This window comes from Brassica oleracea, chromosome C7, assembly GCF_000695525.1.
Source record: "Brassica oleracea var. oleracea cultivar TO1000 chromosome C7, BOL, whole genome shotgun sequence".
NCBI lineage: Eukaryota > Viridiplantae > Streptophyta > Magnoliopsida > Brassicales > Brassicaceae > Brassica > Brassica oleracea.
In genome coordinates, this window is record NC_027754.1 from 17003231 (window position 1) to 17016530 (window position 13300).

At 38.6% G+C, this 13300-nt stretch overlaps 3 protein-coding genes and 1 non-coding gene across 6 annotated transcripts; 3 read left to right on the top strand and 1 right to left on the bottom strand.

Moving 5' to 3' along the window:
- The first annotated feature begins 739 nt into the window (after positions 1-739).
- On the top strand, positions 740-4839 carry LOC106301147 (protein MEI2-like 5). The gene is made up of 12 exons (XM_013737477.1): positions 740-869; positions 1433-1584; positions 1688-2058; positions 2137-2295; positions 2367-2483; positions 2586-2737; positions 2811-2899; positions 2986-3772; positions 3857-3941; positions 4023-4091; positions 4186-4368; positions 4496-4839. Exons 2-12 carry the CDS (start codon positions 1461-1463, stop codon positions 4568-4570), a joined length of 2211 nt encoding a protein of 736 aa, XP_013592931.1. The 5' UTR covers positions 740-869; positions 1433-1460; the 3' UTR covers positions 4571-4839.
- Positions 4840-5564: 725 nt separating this feature from the next.
- On the top strand, positions 5565-5646 carry TRNAS-AGA. The gene has a single exon. It is a non-coding gene; the product is annotated as a tRNA-Ser (tRNA).
- Positions 5647-6157: 511 nt separating this feature from the next.
- Positions 6158-11012, top strand: LOC106306936 (glutenin, high molecular weight subunit DY10-like). 3 transcript variants are annotated; one of them, XM_013743735.1, is made up of 10 exons: positions 6158-6475; positions 6803-6846; positions 7147-7270; positions 7347-7461; positions 8059-8597; positions 9027-9255; positions 9333-9609; positions 9743-9889; positions 9969-10421; positions 10517-11012. In XM_013743735.1, the coding sequence occupies exons 1-10, from the start codon at positions 6286-6288 to the stop codon at positions 10817-10819; spliced, it is 2421 nt and encodes an 806-aa protein (XP_013599189.1). In that variant the 5' UTR covers positions 6158-6285; the 3' UTR covers positions 10820-11012. The 3 variants fall into 3 exon arrangements, with proteins under 3 accessions (XP_013599189.1, XP_013599190.1, XP_013599191.1); XM_013743736.1 differs by having other exon boundaries at positions 9746-9889; XM_013743737.1 differs by lacking the exons at positions 6158-6475; positions 6803-6846; positions 7147-7270 and having other exon boundaries at positions 8028-8597.
- A 598-nt stretch (positions 11013-11610) lies between these two features.
- On the bottom strand, positions 11611-12327 carry LOC106302715. Its single transcript, XM_013739171.1, has 2 exons — positions 12049-12327; positions 11611-11928 (listed from the first exon to the last, which is right to left on the bottom strand). The coding sequence occupies exons 1-2, from the start codon at positions 12325-12327 to the stop codon at positions 11611-11613; spliced, it is 597 nt and encodes a 198-aa protein (XP_013594625.1).
- Positions 12328-13300: the final 973 nt, after the last annotated feature.

Genomic DNA, 13300 nt, shown 5'->3' on the forward strand with positions numbered 1-13300 from the left:
AAATAAATAAATAAAAATATTATTAAAAAAAAATAAAATATTGATTAGGCGGCTATGCGGTCTAGGCGAAAAAAATCGTTTAACTGATTTTTTTAACAAACCGATTTGGCATAAATCATGGTGGAAGAGTAACGAATAGCGCATAGACGGCCAATTATTAGAATATGGGTTAAAATTGAAAACTAACGTTATGATTTGATTAATCAGAACACACTAATGGATAATAAGTGGAGATAATAAAAGATAAATAAATACATATGGAGTCAAAATCATGTTTTAAAAAGTGTCGAAAATGGAAGCTTTTTTGTCCAATGGTTTGACTAAGAGTTTATTAATACTTCTATACCGGTAGTTTTAGGTTTCAATTTTCGGAGAAAACGATTTATTAAAGAATTATGCAGGCTATGGAAGAAAGACTTACAAGAGATCGTCAACATGGTGCAAGTAAACTCGGCTAAGCATGATCTTCGTAGGACGGTTCAGGTGGATGCAGTTAGGCGTAGACTCTTATAGGGCAGGTAGTATTGTCGGTTGCCGGATCGTTTGTAATCTTTTTTATAATTGTAATATCATAATAAATGAGCTTAGAAAAAAGTGTCCAAATTCGGACTCAAAAGATATATATATATTTAAATAAGAGTTAAAGAAAAACATCCTCGAGCTGTCCAATCAATCAAATCTCACCCTTTCTTGTCTTTTGATATTTTTTCCCACACTATTTGTTTTATTCTCTATTAAACCCGCTAGAAAAGTCCAGTTTTTCTTCCCAACTCCTCTCTTTCTTTGTTGGTGGTAGTGAGAATCTATTTCTCTGGATGCTCTCTGTATCGTGATCATTGTCGTTGGTGTTGGTAATTTCACATTTTCAGGTAACAACTCTTACAGTTGAATGTTTTTTTCCAGGTTTTTGTATAAACCCTTTCTTGAAATTCTCTAAAGGGTTTTGCGATGAAATCGATCAATACTGTGTCTGAAAAGTCTCAGATTTTGATGATCCGGAAACAACCTAGTTCTGAGCGTTTGATCATGCTGAAGCTTCAATCAATTGACATTTTTGCTAGTCAAATTACTAAAATTTTTAGACTTTCTTCGAGCAGAGCAAAAAAAAGAAGAAGAAGATTACTTTCATGCCATGTAAATTTGATTTTCTACTTCATGTTTGATTAAAAGCTTTGAGCTTTTGCAGAGAGTTTATTGTTAATCTCGTATTGATCAAGCTTTGTTTTTTGGTTTGTGGGTTTTGATCGCTTCCTTAAATAACTCTTTCTTGCTTGCATGTTAATTTTTCAACACATGACTTGAGATTGTCTTATGGGTACACTTACACGCACTCTTGTCTCTTGATTTTCAAAGTTGTATCTGACCTGTGAAGTTCCAGCTTGAATATGATATGATGTATAAAGGAGGCCTAATGTGTGTGTTTGAACTTCAGTTAGCAGATTAAAGAGGTAACTTACTGAATGGATATCCCACAAGAAGTAGCTGGAGCTTGGGGGCTTCCCTCTAGATTTGGTCGCCACAACCATCTCCCCACTGATGCTTCTTTGTTCTCCACTTCTTTACCTCTTCTTCCCCATGGAAAACGTATAAACCAAGTCCCTTAACCATTATATATATATATGCTATATAAACACATATCTTCTCCCTCTCTCTCTCTCTGTGGCTTACATGTTTTGCTTCTTTGCAGTGCAATCAAGTGACATCAGGGATGGTTTCTCATTCACAGATGATGCAGCTGGTTCTCATCCCTTTGGAAACATGCTCCCTGATGAAGAGGATCTTCTGACAGCGATGATGGATGATCTTGACCTTACCCAGTTACCAGATTCTGCTGATGATTATGATCTTTTCGGTAGTGGAGGAGGAATGGAACTCGACACCGATTCTCGAGACGGCTTTACCATGAGTGGTGGTCCTCCAAGGTTATCCATTCCAAGCCTTGCTGGACCGGGAACGGTTACTGGTGAGCATCCTTATGGTGAACACCCCTCCAGGACATTGTTTGTCCGGAACATTAACAGCAATGTGGAGGACTCCGAGCTCAAGGCTCTCTTTGAGGTAACTTCTCTGCACTATAACAAACTTACTCTACAGACGCTGATGGGTTATGTTTTTTTTTGTGGTGATATGCGGCAGCAATACGGTGACATTAGGACGCTCTATACTACTTGTAAGCATAGGGGATTTGTCATGATATCTTATTATGACATCCGTGCTGCTCTAATGGCTATGCGGTCGTTACAGAACAAGCCATTAAGACGTAGAAAGTTGGATATTCACTTCTCAATTCCCAAGGTTCACTAGTGTCTTTTTGTTAAAAATCTCTTGAGTTTCTTGTTGCTGCTCTAATTTGTATCTATCTGTAGGATAATCCATCTGAGAAGGATATGAATCAGGGGACGTTAGTGGTGTTTAACCTGGATCCTTCTATAACTAACGATGACTTGTATGTAATATTTGGTGCTTATGGCGAGATCAAAGAGGTGATACTTATCTTTCTGTTTATCCTTTTCTCATATCAGAACGTTTGGAAGAAAACAAACTTTCATGTTAAGTGCTTTTTTTTTTTTCTTACTGAAAATCAGATAAGGGAAACACCGCACAAGTGGCATCACAAATTCGTCGAGTTTTATGATGTCCGAGCAGCTGAAGCAGCATTGAAGGCTTTGAATAGGTGTGAGATTGCTGGAAAACGTATAAAAGTTGAACCTAGTCGCCCTGGAGGAGCTCGCCGAAGGTTTGTATCTTTCTTTCTTTGAGTCGTCACTTTCAGTATGATATTTCTTCTGACTATGTAATTGTTCTTATAGCTTGATGTTGCAACTCAACCAAGAACTTGAGAATGATGATTTGCATTACCTACCACTGCTTGGTTCACCAATGGCAAACTCTCCTCCAAGTTACTTTATAAACTTCATGCTTCTCTTCAAACAAAGTTGTAATTCTTACATCCTTTAAGGCTAAGACTGTTTGATGTGGTGGCAGGTAACTGGCTGCAGATGAACAGTCCTATTGAGTGTAGTCCGCTTCAAAGTGTAATGAGTAGGTCACCGGTTTTCGGGTTTAGTCCTACAAGGAACATCCATTTGTCTGGTTTGGCTTCTGCTCTAAACTCACAAGCACCAAACTCCAAGCTTGCACCCATTGGCAGGGGTCAGACTGGCAGCAGCGTCTTCCAAGAGACGAAGATGGATCACAAGTACGCTGGGAATGTTTCACCTTCTGGTCCTTTGATCTCAAATGGAGGCAGCATTGAGACGTTATCAGGATCAGAGTTTCTCTGGGGAAGTCCTAACTCACGCTCTGAACCTTCAAACTCTTCTGTTTGGTCAACATCATCCAGTGGCATTCCATTCTCCTCAGCTCCTGTACACCGGTCTGTTCCATCTCCGCATCAGACTCACAACGTTGGGTCTGCACCATCTGGTGTTCCTCTTGAAAAGCGTTTTGGATTCTTCCCAGAGTCTTCAAAGGAAACTATGTTCATAAACTCTCTTGGTCTCAACGGTGGAAGCTTCCCGTCAAAAATGGCAAGTCATGGGATCTTGGTCGAGTACAGAATGGTGTCTTCACCAAGATTCATCAGCCTCTTAAACCCGGGACGGTTCACCACCTCTGGCTTTGATGGTTTGTATGAGAATGAAAGGGCGCGTAGAGTCGAGAGCTATTCGAGCCAGGTGGAAAGCAGGAAGCAGTTTCAGCTGGATTTGGACAAAATTATGAAAGGTGAGGATTCTCGGACTACCTTGATGATCAAGAACATTCCAAACAAGTAAGCTTTTTTCTTCCTTTTTTCTACCGTTAATTCTTGCTGAATATAACTAACTTTGTTTCATGTTTTTTTTTTTATCAACAGATACACGTCAAAGATGTTGTTAGCAGCGATTGATGAAAAGAACCAAGGAACTTACAACTTTCTGTATCTGCCCATTGATTTTAAGGTAAAAAAAAAAAGACTCATCAATACAGATTCACTGACTGATTACAATGAGAGCGGTTAATGAATCTTGATGGTCTTGCAGAACAAATGCAATGTTGGCTATGCGTTCATCAACATACTCTCTCCAGATCTCATCATTCCATTTTACGAGGCCCCCCATCTCTCTCTATCTGCTTTGCTTCAAAGTACGATTAAATTCACTTAAGATGAACTCAAACATGAAACATATCCATCCATATATGCAGGCGTTCAACGGGAAGAAGTGGGAGAAGTTCAACAGTGAGAAAGTAGCTTCGTTGGCTTACGCTCGGATACAAGGAAAATCTGCTCTTATATCCCATTTTCAGAACTCAAGCTTGATGAATGAAGACATGCGTTGCCGTCCAATCATCTTCGACACACCTAACAGTTCAAACTCTGTTCAGCAGGTAAAGCCTGTTTTTAAAACAACTACAGTCCAGATAATCCCTAAGGAAGTTAATACTGGATAACAGCTGGAGATGATCTATTAGACTTGTTTGAGAAGATATGGTGTTTCTTTTGTCCTTTATACAGGTTATCCATAAGGAAAGTAAGAGTGTGGATCTCCGTGACTCTGAGCTTGATGATGATGGTAGAGGGAAGTGGTGACACACGAGTAAAGAAGACTAGGTGTTGTGGTCATGGCTGTTTTGAAGTACTAATTTTCAACCGTACATATATATATATATATAGGTGAAAGGCAGCGTTAACTGATGCGGGACCCTGCAAAGTGTGTTTTTTCGATTTGCGGGTTTAAAATGCTGCAGCTGGAGTATCTATCTACTATGTTTTTCTTTTTTGGTTTCATGGAGTACGTGTATATATTAAGAAAATCATGAATACTCAGGTTTTATGTGGGGTATTATTATGTTGCAACTCTTATGTGACTCTTTGTTGCCTCTTTTGTTTATCAAAAAAAGCTTTGGCAGTTTGTACAGTAGAAAAACAGACTACTCTCAAATCTGTCTTAGAAAAGATCCAGGTCTCAGTTATTTTAACCGCTAGCTAAGTATTTTTATACTCTAAAACTGTGGAGACAAGATTATCCTTCAGGTTACTACAAGAATGAATATAACATAAGCTCTTCGATTTTGTAATAATTCCTAATAAATAAATATACTTCCCAATATGAATTATAGAAAGAGAACCGATGATGAGAGTAAGGTCCTGGATTCAAAGATTATTTTGCCTGAGCAGTGACACTAGTATCCCAACTCCTGTAAATATTAAGAGGAAGCTATGTGACGCATGAGTTGATGAACTCCGAAGCTCGGTTGGCTCTAGAAGCAGGTATGCCTGTAGTATGAAGTTGTTATTGGCGGTAGGAACAAGAAGTAGACTAGTAGAGGGTGGGGAGTTCAAATCTGGAGGACTTAGTTGACCTGGCGGGCTTGTACTGCATTCAGCATAGATATATCAGTATTACTTTTTTCTCACATTTAGTCTGGGCAGGTTAAGACGTTAACTTAGTGGAAAAAGAAACACACCTGACTGTTCCTGATGATGCTGAGAGGCGACAGCTTCCTTTACCTGAAGCAGTGTAAGAGCATATTTGAGTACCAGTCTAAGAGTTATATTTGAGTTAAGAAACATTTGAACAGAAGTGGACGTGCCGGAGTGGTTATCGGGCATGACTAGAAATCATGTGGGCTCTGCCCGCGCAGGTTCGAATCCTGCCGTTCACGTTTTTCAAGCTTTGACTTATCTCTTCCGTGCTCACGTTTTTACTGTTTTGCCCTTTTAGTTTCATCCGCTATTTGCTTTTTTATTTTATTATTGGAGTAAATTTTGTTGATGCTCTCTTGAACTTAGAGAACACTAGTCTAAGAAGAACAAATGGACAGGCTAGTATTTGACCATACGTTTGAAATTGGATTACACTTGAGAGACAGGGTTCAAAGACCCACACCCTCTGTTACAGCTTACAAGTAACGCGTATTGTTTAATATACTCCTTTTAACTATTTTAGCAGGAGAAATGAATCGTAGCCGTTGGATCCGCAGAGGAAAATAGACGCCGCTTCATTATGAGTCACAGCTTTTAGTTTATAGTTTAGGGTTCGGTTTAATTGAGAAACGGTTGGTTTAAACAAGAGAACCGTAAGTAAACGGTCTAGTAATTTTTTAAAAAATTTTGAAAAGAAAAGAAAAAACAGCACTATTCAATCAATATCTCTCTGTCTCGAGAGAGAAAAATAAAAAGGGTTTCCTTCTACAGACATATATATATCTTCTCCTATTCCTACCTCTTCGCTTCTTCGTATTCTCGCGACTGACAAAGGAGGCCACAGCAGAGAGAGCATTTGTCAAGATCCGAGAGATAAGATGAGCAGCAGCAGCAAGGCCAGCCTCGGCGGCGGAGGGAGAAAAGGCAATAATGATATTCCGTCTGGGTGTAGAAAAATAGTAGAGAGCTTGAAGGAGATTGTAAACTCCCCTGAGGCTGAGATCTACGCTATGCTCAAAGAGTGTAATATGGATCCTAACGAAGCCGTTCATCGCCTCCTCTCTCAAGGTATTGCTATGTGTCCCGACGAGGTTTTAATCGAAATTTACTGATTATTGAGGGTTTTGATTGATCCCGACAGAACCAACTGTTTTGCTTTAGTTTTTTTTTTTTGTGCAAAAATGTCTAAAGCTTTTTTACCATTTCCTGTTGAAGGTATTTTTCTTTCATACTTTCTAATGAAAGTTTTGTTCTTTTGTTACTTTGGTGAAAGTTCGTTTTTTTGTTTTCTTGCTTTCTTGTTATAGTTAGGTCTCTGCTTCAAGTCTTTGTAAAAGTTTGCGTCTATTATTAATGATATTGATTGATACTTTGTTTTTTTCTTTCTCTACACAGATCCTTTTCACGAGGTAAAGAGCAAAAAAGAAAAGAAGAAAGAGGTGAGTCATTGCTCAAACTCGTCCAGTGAATGTCTTGTGTGCTTTCTGTGTCCAGTGCTGGCATTAGTATTGTCTTCTGTTTCTAGTCATAATTTGTACGTTGACTCGTCTAATGATATCAAAAATATTGTAGCAATTATGTTTTCGTTGCTTAGGAGTGAGGACTACTTACTATTGTCTTCATGATGTGGCACCTGACTCTAGATGTTTTGCTGGAATTAAAATGGATTCTCTGTTTAGCTAGTTATCATTTTGGTTTACTTTGTATATTTTTTTTTGAAGTTTGTTCTTTCTGTTCAGAGTCAGACAAGGGATATACCGGATTCCCGGCTGCGTGGTGCTCATAACGCATACAACCGTGGTGGTAGAGGTGCTTCTAACCGTTATGCTGGACGAAATGGATCTAGCCATTTCAGCTCTACTGGTATACATTTCGATCTCTTGGATACATAAAATTTAACCTTAGGATTCATGCTTATTATGTGCTTCCGTTGTTTCAGGTTCTGGAAACTTCCAGGGAAAATCTACAGACAAGAAAGAGAGTGGAACCCAAGGTTACACAAGTTCTTGGCCTTCTGCCTCTGGAGTGGCAAACCACCATCAGACACCCCACAGGTTTTCCCTTGAGTTGTCTCTTTCTTTTGCAGTTGGGAGTTTGGATGCAAACTGAAAAAAAAATCAGTGGAAGTTCTGTGTGCTTCATATTGAATCAGATAATTGGTTTCATTTCTTACCCATTTAGTTAACGATTGTGTTTGTAGAATCCATTTCGTAGAATTCCAAAGTGATATGCTTAAGGAATATCACGATCTTAGCCCTTGTCCTGGTTTGAAAATAAAGCTTTAGTTGCTTAAAACTCTGCCTGTGGCATAAAGTGTCTATATGACCTGTGGCTATGGCTTAGGTATGTAGTAGAATAAAACAATTAGTTTGATTGATTTACTGCAAGTCTTTAAACTCTGAAAGATCTGAGATTTATAACTATTCAATTCTTCTTCATGTATATTTGATTAACTAGAAGCACTGAAAAGGTTTTACATGCTGAGTGTAGTTGTAAGTGTGAGAATATACTATTTCTTCTCTTCAAGTCTTTTTGTAGCTTTTTCAGCTGTTTATCTTTTTTTTTCTTCTTCTTGAATTATGTTTTTGTACATATTATTTCCATTTGGGCTGTGCTGCAGGTTTCTGATCCATGGTGCATATCTTTTGCAGTGATTCTGTTGTCACAGAAAACAAATTACCATCTGCTCCCTCGGGCGATGGAGTATCATCATCACAGTCTGCTTCTGGACATCAAACTGCTTGGTTCGGAGCTCCAGGAAAGATGTCTATGGCTGACATTGTGAAGATGGGTAGACCACAGAGCAAGACAACAAACTCACAGCAAAATGTCAATATGCGTTCTGAGATTAACCACGAGCAAGAAGTTAATGCAAATCACCAGGTCCCTGTCAAAGACGAATGGCCATCGATTGAAAAGCCACCGGCTCCTAGTACATCTTCTGTATCGGTAGCACCAGCAGAGTCAGAGATATGCAGTGGTCCAGCTGATTTCCAATCCGATCAGCATCTGAGTCACCGGTTAGGAGATATACGTTTAGCAGAAAATGGCCCTTCTGAGAATCTTGGAGGCGAACATGACTCGGTTGCTGGTAGAAATGTCCAAGAAGATGAGTCTGGAGTTTCGTCTGAATTTAATGGTAATCAGTATACATATCAGACGCATAGCCATCGTGTAGAGCACCACAAAGGTAATATCTTGAATCTTTATTAATGTTTTTTATTGCTTACACAAAACTTAGTGCGTGTTTATTCTATTATTGCTATGTGAGCGCTCTCTGTATTTATGTTTCTTCATCTGTTAAATCACAATGATTACGAGTAGTTTGCCATTATGATCAGTAGTAGTTGGGCGGGCTTTGTGTTTTATTCATTATGTGAATACATAAACACTTCTATTTCTGCTGAATGTGGACGAAAGCTTCTTGTTTATTTGGTTTGTTCTGAAACTATACTTTGTCTATTCTGTTTTCTTCTCTCAATTATCTTTGGAATTGATGTTTAACATTTCAAGTTCTGTAAAAAAAATAAAATATAAAGTTTGAAAATCAGTAGCATATGATAGGATCTTTTGGCGTTCTTGATTATATCTTATTCATTGTCTCATTATCACTTTTCAGATGAAGATGAGGTTTCATCTGGTTCGGCCGAGTTGCAACAACTAACCGTAGATGATCAAGAAGCCTCGCATGAAGAGGATAGACCTGCTGTTCTCATTCCAAATCATTTACTGATCCATACAAAAGAATGCTCCCAATTAAGTTTTGGAAGTTTTGGATCAATGACTTTGAGCAACAACGCAGAAGAGACTCCTGCTGTAGGTCAACAGGTCGAACATTCAGATGCTAGGTATCCCATTACAACTGATGATATATCCTTTTTCCAAAATATACTGTGGGTTTCATTTTTATCTCTCATTTTTGCAGAAATACTGAGTTCTATGGAGATGAACAACTTGGAAGTAGAGCCAATGGAAATATGGGCCACGCACCTGCCGCTGGAAGTTATGATGATTCTTTGGAATCTAGGCCGGAGGTTCTGAAACAAGAAAACTCCGAGACTGCTCAGGAGAACCAGTACGCATTTGCTCAATCTGAGCCAGGGTATGGTAAGCAGCAGCAGCTGAATACTGCATATGATGATGCCTCACAGACAAATGCACAGAATCAGATGCAGAATCTTGCTTCATTATCGAATGTGATGGTAAGCTACATGTGCATTATTCTATCTGTTCATAGTTTTGCTGAAAAGGTAGTTTTGTGAGGCTAGTAATACCACCTATGAAATTCTCCGAATGGCCAATGCTAACATTGGTTCTTGTTTGTTTTTGCCTCAGCAGGGGTATCCACACTCAGTTCCCAACAATTTATTGGCACAAAATGCGAGGGAGCTTGATTTCCAATATGCTATTGCACAGTCTATGCAGTCAAGAAACAACAACAATGCTTCACCACTTGGTGGCCAAAGCATTCCCATGCCAGAGGTGAAGTAATCATGTTTGTTAATCGTCAAGTATTGTTTTGTTTGCTTGACTGAAAGGTAGTATATTCTTTACAATGCAGGCGCTCCGTGGCAGTGGAGTTCCGGCAACGCAGCCAAGTCAGCAAACCTTACCCGGTGGTAACATGGCAACTGGACCAGCTCTTCCTCCTCAACAGCTTCCAATGCATCCTTACTCTCAACCCACAATGCCGCTAGCACACTTTGCAAACATGCTTGGTTATCCTCTAATGCCTCAGAACTATCCATACATGCCATCAGCTTTCCCTCAAACTTTTGCTGGGAACAGCTTATACCAGCAGCAACTAGCTGCATTGCTTCCCCAGTACAAGACCAATCTCTCTCCCAGTAATTTGCCTCACTCTGCAACAGCTCTTAATGTTGGATCCGCTGGAAACTTCCCTCTTAACCAACACTCTACTCCTCCCGGTACAACGATGGGTTATGAAGATGTTCTTAGTTCTCAGTACAAAGAGAGTAGTCATCTCTTAGCACTTCAGCAGCAACAGCAGCAGGTATCACTTCTTTGTGGTCACTTCCCTACACTTTCTTTTGGTTTCAGACAAGAACCGTTTGATGACATTTTTTACCTCCTGCGTTAACCATTTAGAACGAAAACTCGGCAATGTGGCATCACGGTCATGGCTCTCGAACCATGTCTGGTGTTCCGGCTAACACATACTACAACCTCCAAGCACAACAACAACTACAACAGGCTCAGCAAGCAGCAGGAGGGTATCGTCAAGCTCAGCAGCAACAGCATTATGGATCTCAGGGCTACCCTAATTACTATCAGTCCCAAACAGAAATGTCCGTTGATCGCCAGCAGCAAAACCCTAGAGACGGTGCAGGGGCTCAGGCTGGTAGTCAGCCCTCGAACCAAACCCAGCAGCTCTGGCAAAACTCTTACTAAATAAAGAAAGTGAGTTTGTTTTAATCAGCTTCTTTCGGTTATAGAGAAGGTTTGTGTGGAGAGGCTAAAGAGGAAATGGATATGTTCTGAATGTATTTACTACCATCATCATCCTTTTGCCTCCTCTATTAACTTAGGGAACACGCAATTCCAATTTCATCAATGCAACTTATAGAAACGGAAAATTTTCTTGCCTTAGTGTTTAAACGATTTATTAAAGATTTTAAAGCTTTGGGCTTAACACGATTTCAAAGCTTGACTAAACCTTTTAGTCAGTCGTCAAGAGTTTAATCTTTCTAAATAACTTCTAAAACGGGTTAGAAAATTGCAAACTTGTCTCCAGCTGTAAAAGTCAATAGAGGGATTGTGGAGACGACGTCTGAATCCATCTTAGATTTTCAGTCTATTTTTTCCAAGTACTACTACTAGTAAAACTTGCATGTGACGGTGGAGTCAAAGTCAATATTTTGAATGTGCATTATATTTTTTTTTTTGAACTAATGTTAAATTTTATTCATCAAAAAAGTTTTTTTACATCAAAATGTAGACCTTAATAAAGAAATCATATCTTTAAACTCAATAACTTCAAACCCTCCCAAACCTCCAAAATATTCCCAAGCTTCCAAACCTCATGTCCTTGTGCTAAACCAATATTGAAAAGCAGATTCTATACCCTTACCTCCTCTTGATCTCAATAGGCTTAACTTGTTCCTAACTCCCTTATCAATAAGCTTCTTCACTGTATTCATAGGCAATGGGCTTTCTCCATGCTTAATCTTATTCCTTTCACGCTATATCACATAGATAATGGTTTGAAAGCCATATCTCAAACAAAAGGATCTCTTCTTATCTCTATCAGACTGTTTAAGCAAAGCCACAATTGCATTCCAGTTAGTTGTATACGAACCCCTAAGGATGCCAAGCATAAGATGCTCCCATATCTGAGAAGAGTAAGAGCACTCGAAAAACAGATGACTACGAGACTCTGCAGCATTCTTACAAAGAGCACAAGTAACATCAACACCACTATTCCATCTCGCAACCCTGTCCATAGTAGTTAGCCTATCCAACATGGCTAACCATGTAATAAAAGCATACTTGGGTGTAATCTGCGAGAACCAAACAGCTTGTACCCAATCAATATGAGCATAAGAGGTACGAGTTAAAAGCCAAGTCTCCTGGGTAGAAAACTTATTTTTAAAACCCGAGCTTCTTCTTCAGAGACTGACATCTTCCACATTTTCCCACAACTTTTCTTTAACTGCAACCATCTCAGACTCAATGGCATTTAACAACTCAGTACGATGCCTTTTTCTACGTCTTACACCGAGAACAGCTTCAGCCACCGTAGCTTCATTGCTAATCCCCATATCAATAACACCTCTTGGACCCAAGATCTCAACCAGAACACCCTTAGTAAACCAATTGTCATACCAAAAAGAAGTATTATATCCATTCCCAACTTCTTTCTTATAGAAACCCTTTGCAGTATCCCAAAGTTTAATCATTTTCTTCCACATCCAAGAACCAGCCTGAGTGTCTTATAACACTACGAATGTTACATTATTGTTCAAAACTAGGAAGAAAAGAAACTGCGTATGCATGCCGATATGATATTTCATTGAATCATTCAACAAGATAATATGTTTAAGTGTGTATATTTTACTTATATCAGTTATCTAAATAATCCATCCATTCCATCTGAAAAAAACCACGATATGAACGAGTACAATGGTTTTCTGTATAAAATGAATCAAATATTTAATAGAAACGATACAATTGTCAAATGTTAAGTAATTACGTTGTGTTAGATTGGTAGATCCGTACTAGCCTTGGTTGGTGCTTAAAAACCATTGCGGTCCACGTTAGTTCACCATTTTTGTTAACTTTTTGTAATAATTAGTCAACGGAGAAAGAGAAAGTAAGCTTACATCATGTGCGCATGTCAGAACACTCTATCCTGATGTTTTACGCATCTCTTATCCATACATCTGAAAGTGAATGGTTATGGAAAAAAATGTTTACACATTTCTTACAAGTTGTAATACACCAAAGAATGTATATAAACAACAAAAAGAAAAGCCAAGCTCGTAAAGTTATACGTGCAAAATGTCGTTCCATGCATGTCCAAAAGGGTTATTTTTCGTTTTTTGGTTTTTATAAAGTTGTTTGGTTTTCCATGGCAAGTAGTAGGGGTAGGTGTTCGGATACCCGTTCGGGTTCGAATCGGGTATTTCGGATTTTTGGGTATTTCGGTACATGGATAGAGAATCCGTTCGGGTATTTTTAGTTCATGATCGGTTATTTTGAATCGGGTTCGGATATTTAGATTTTAAAATGAAAAAAACTTAAATTTTTCATTTTTTAAGTTTCTTGTATTTAAAAATATAGATTTCACTTACCTGTTTTTATTTTTTATTTTTTATAGATTTAATAATTAATAGGTTTAGAGATAATATTTCAAAAAAAAATATATACTAA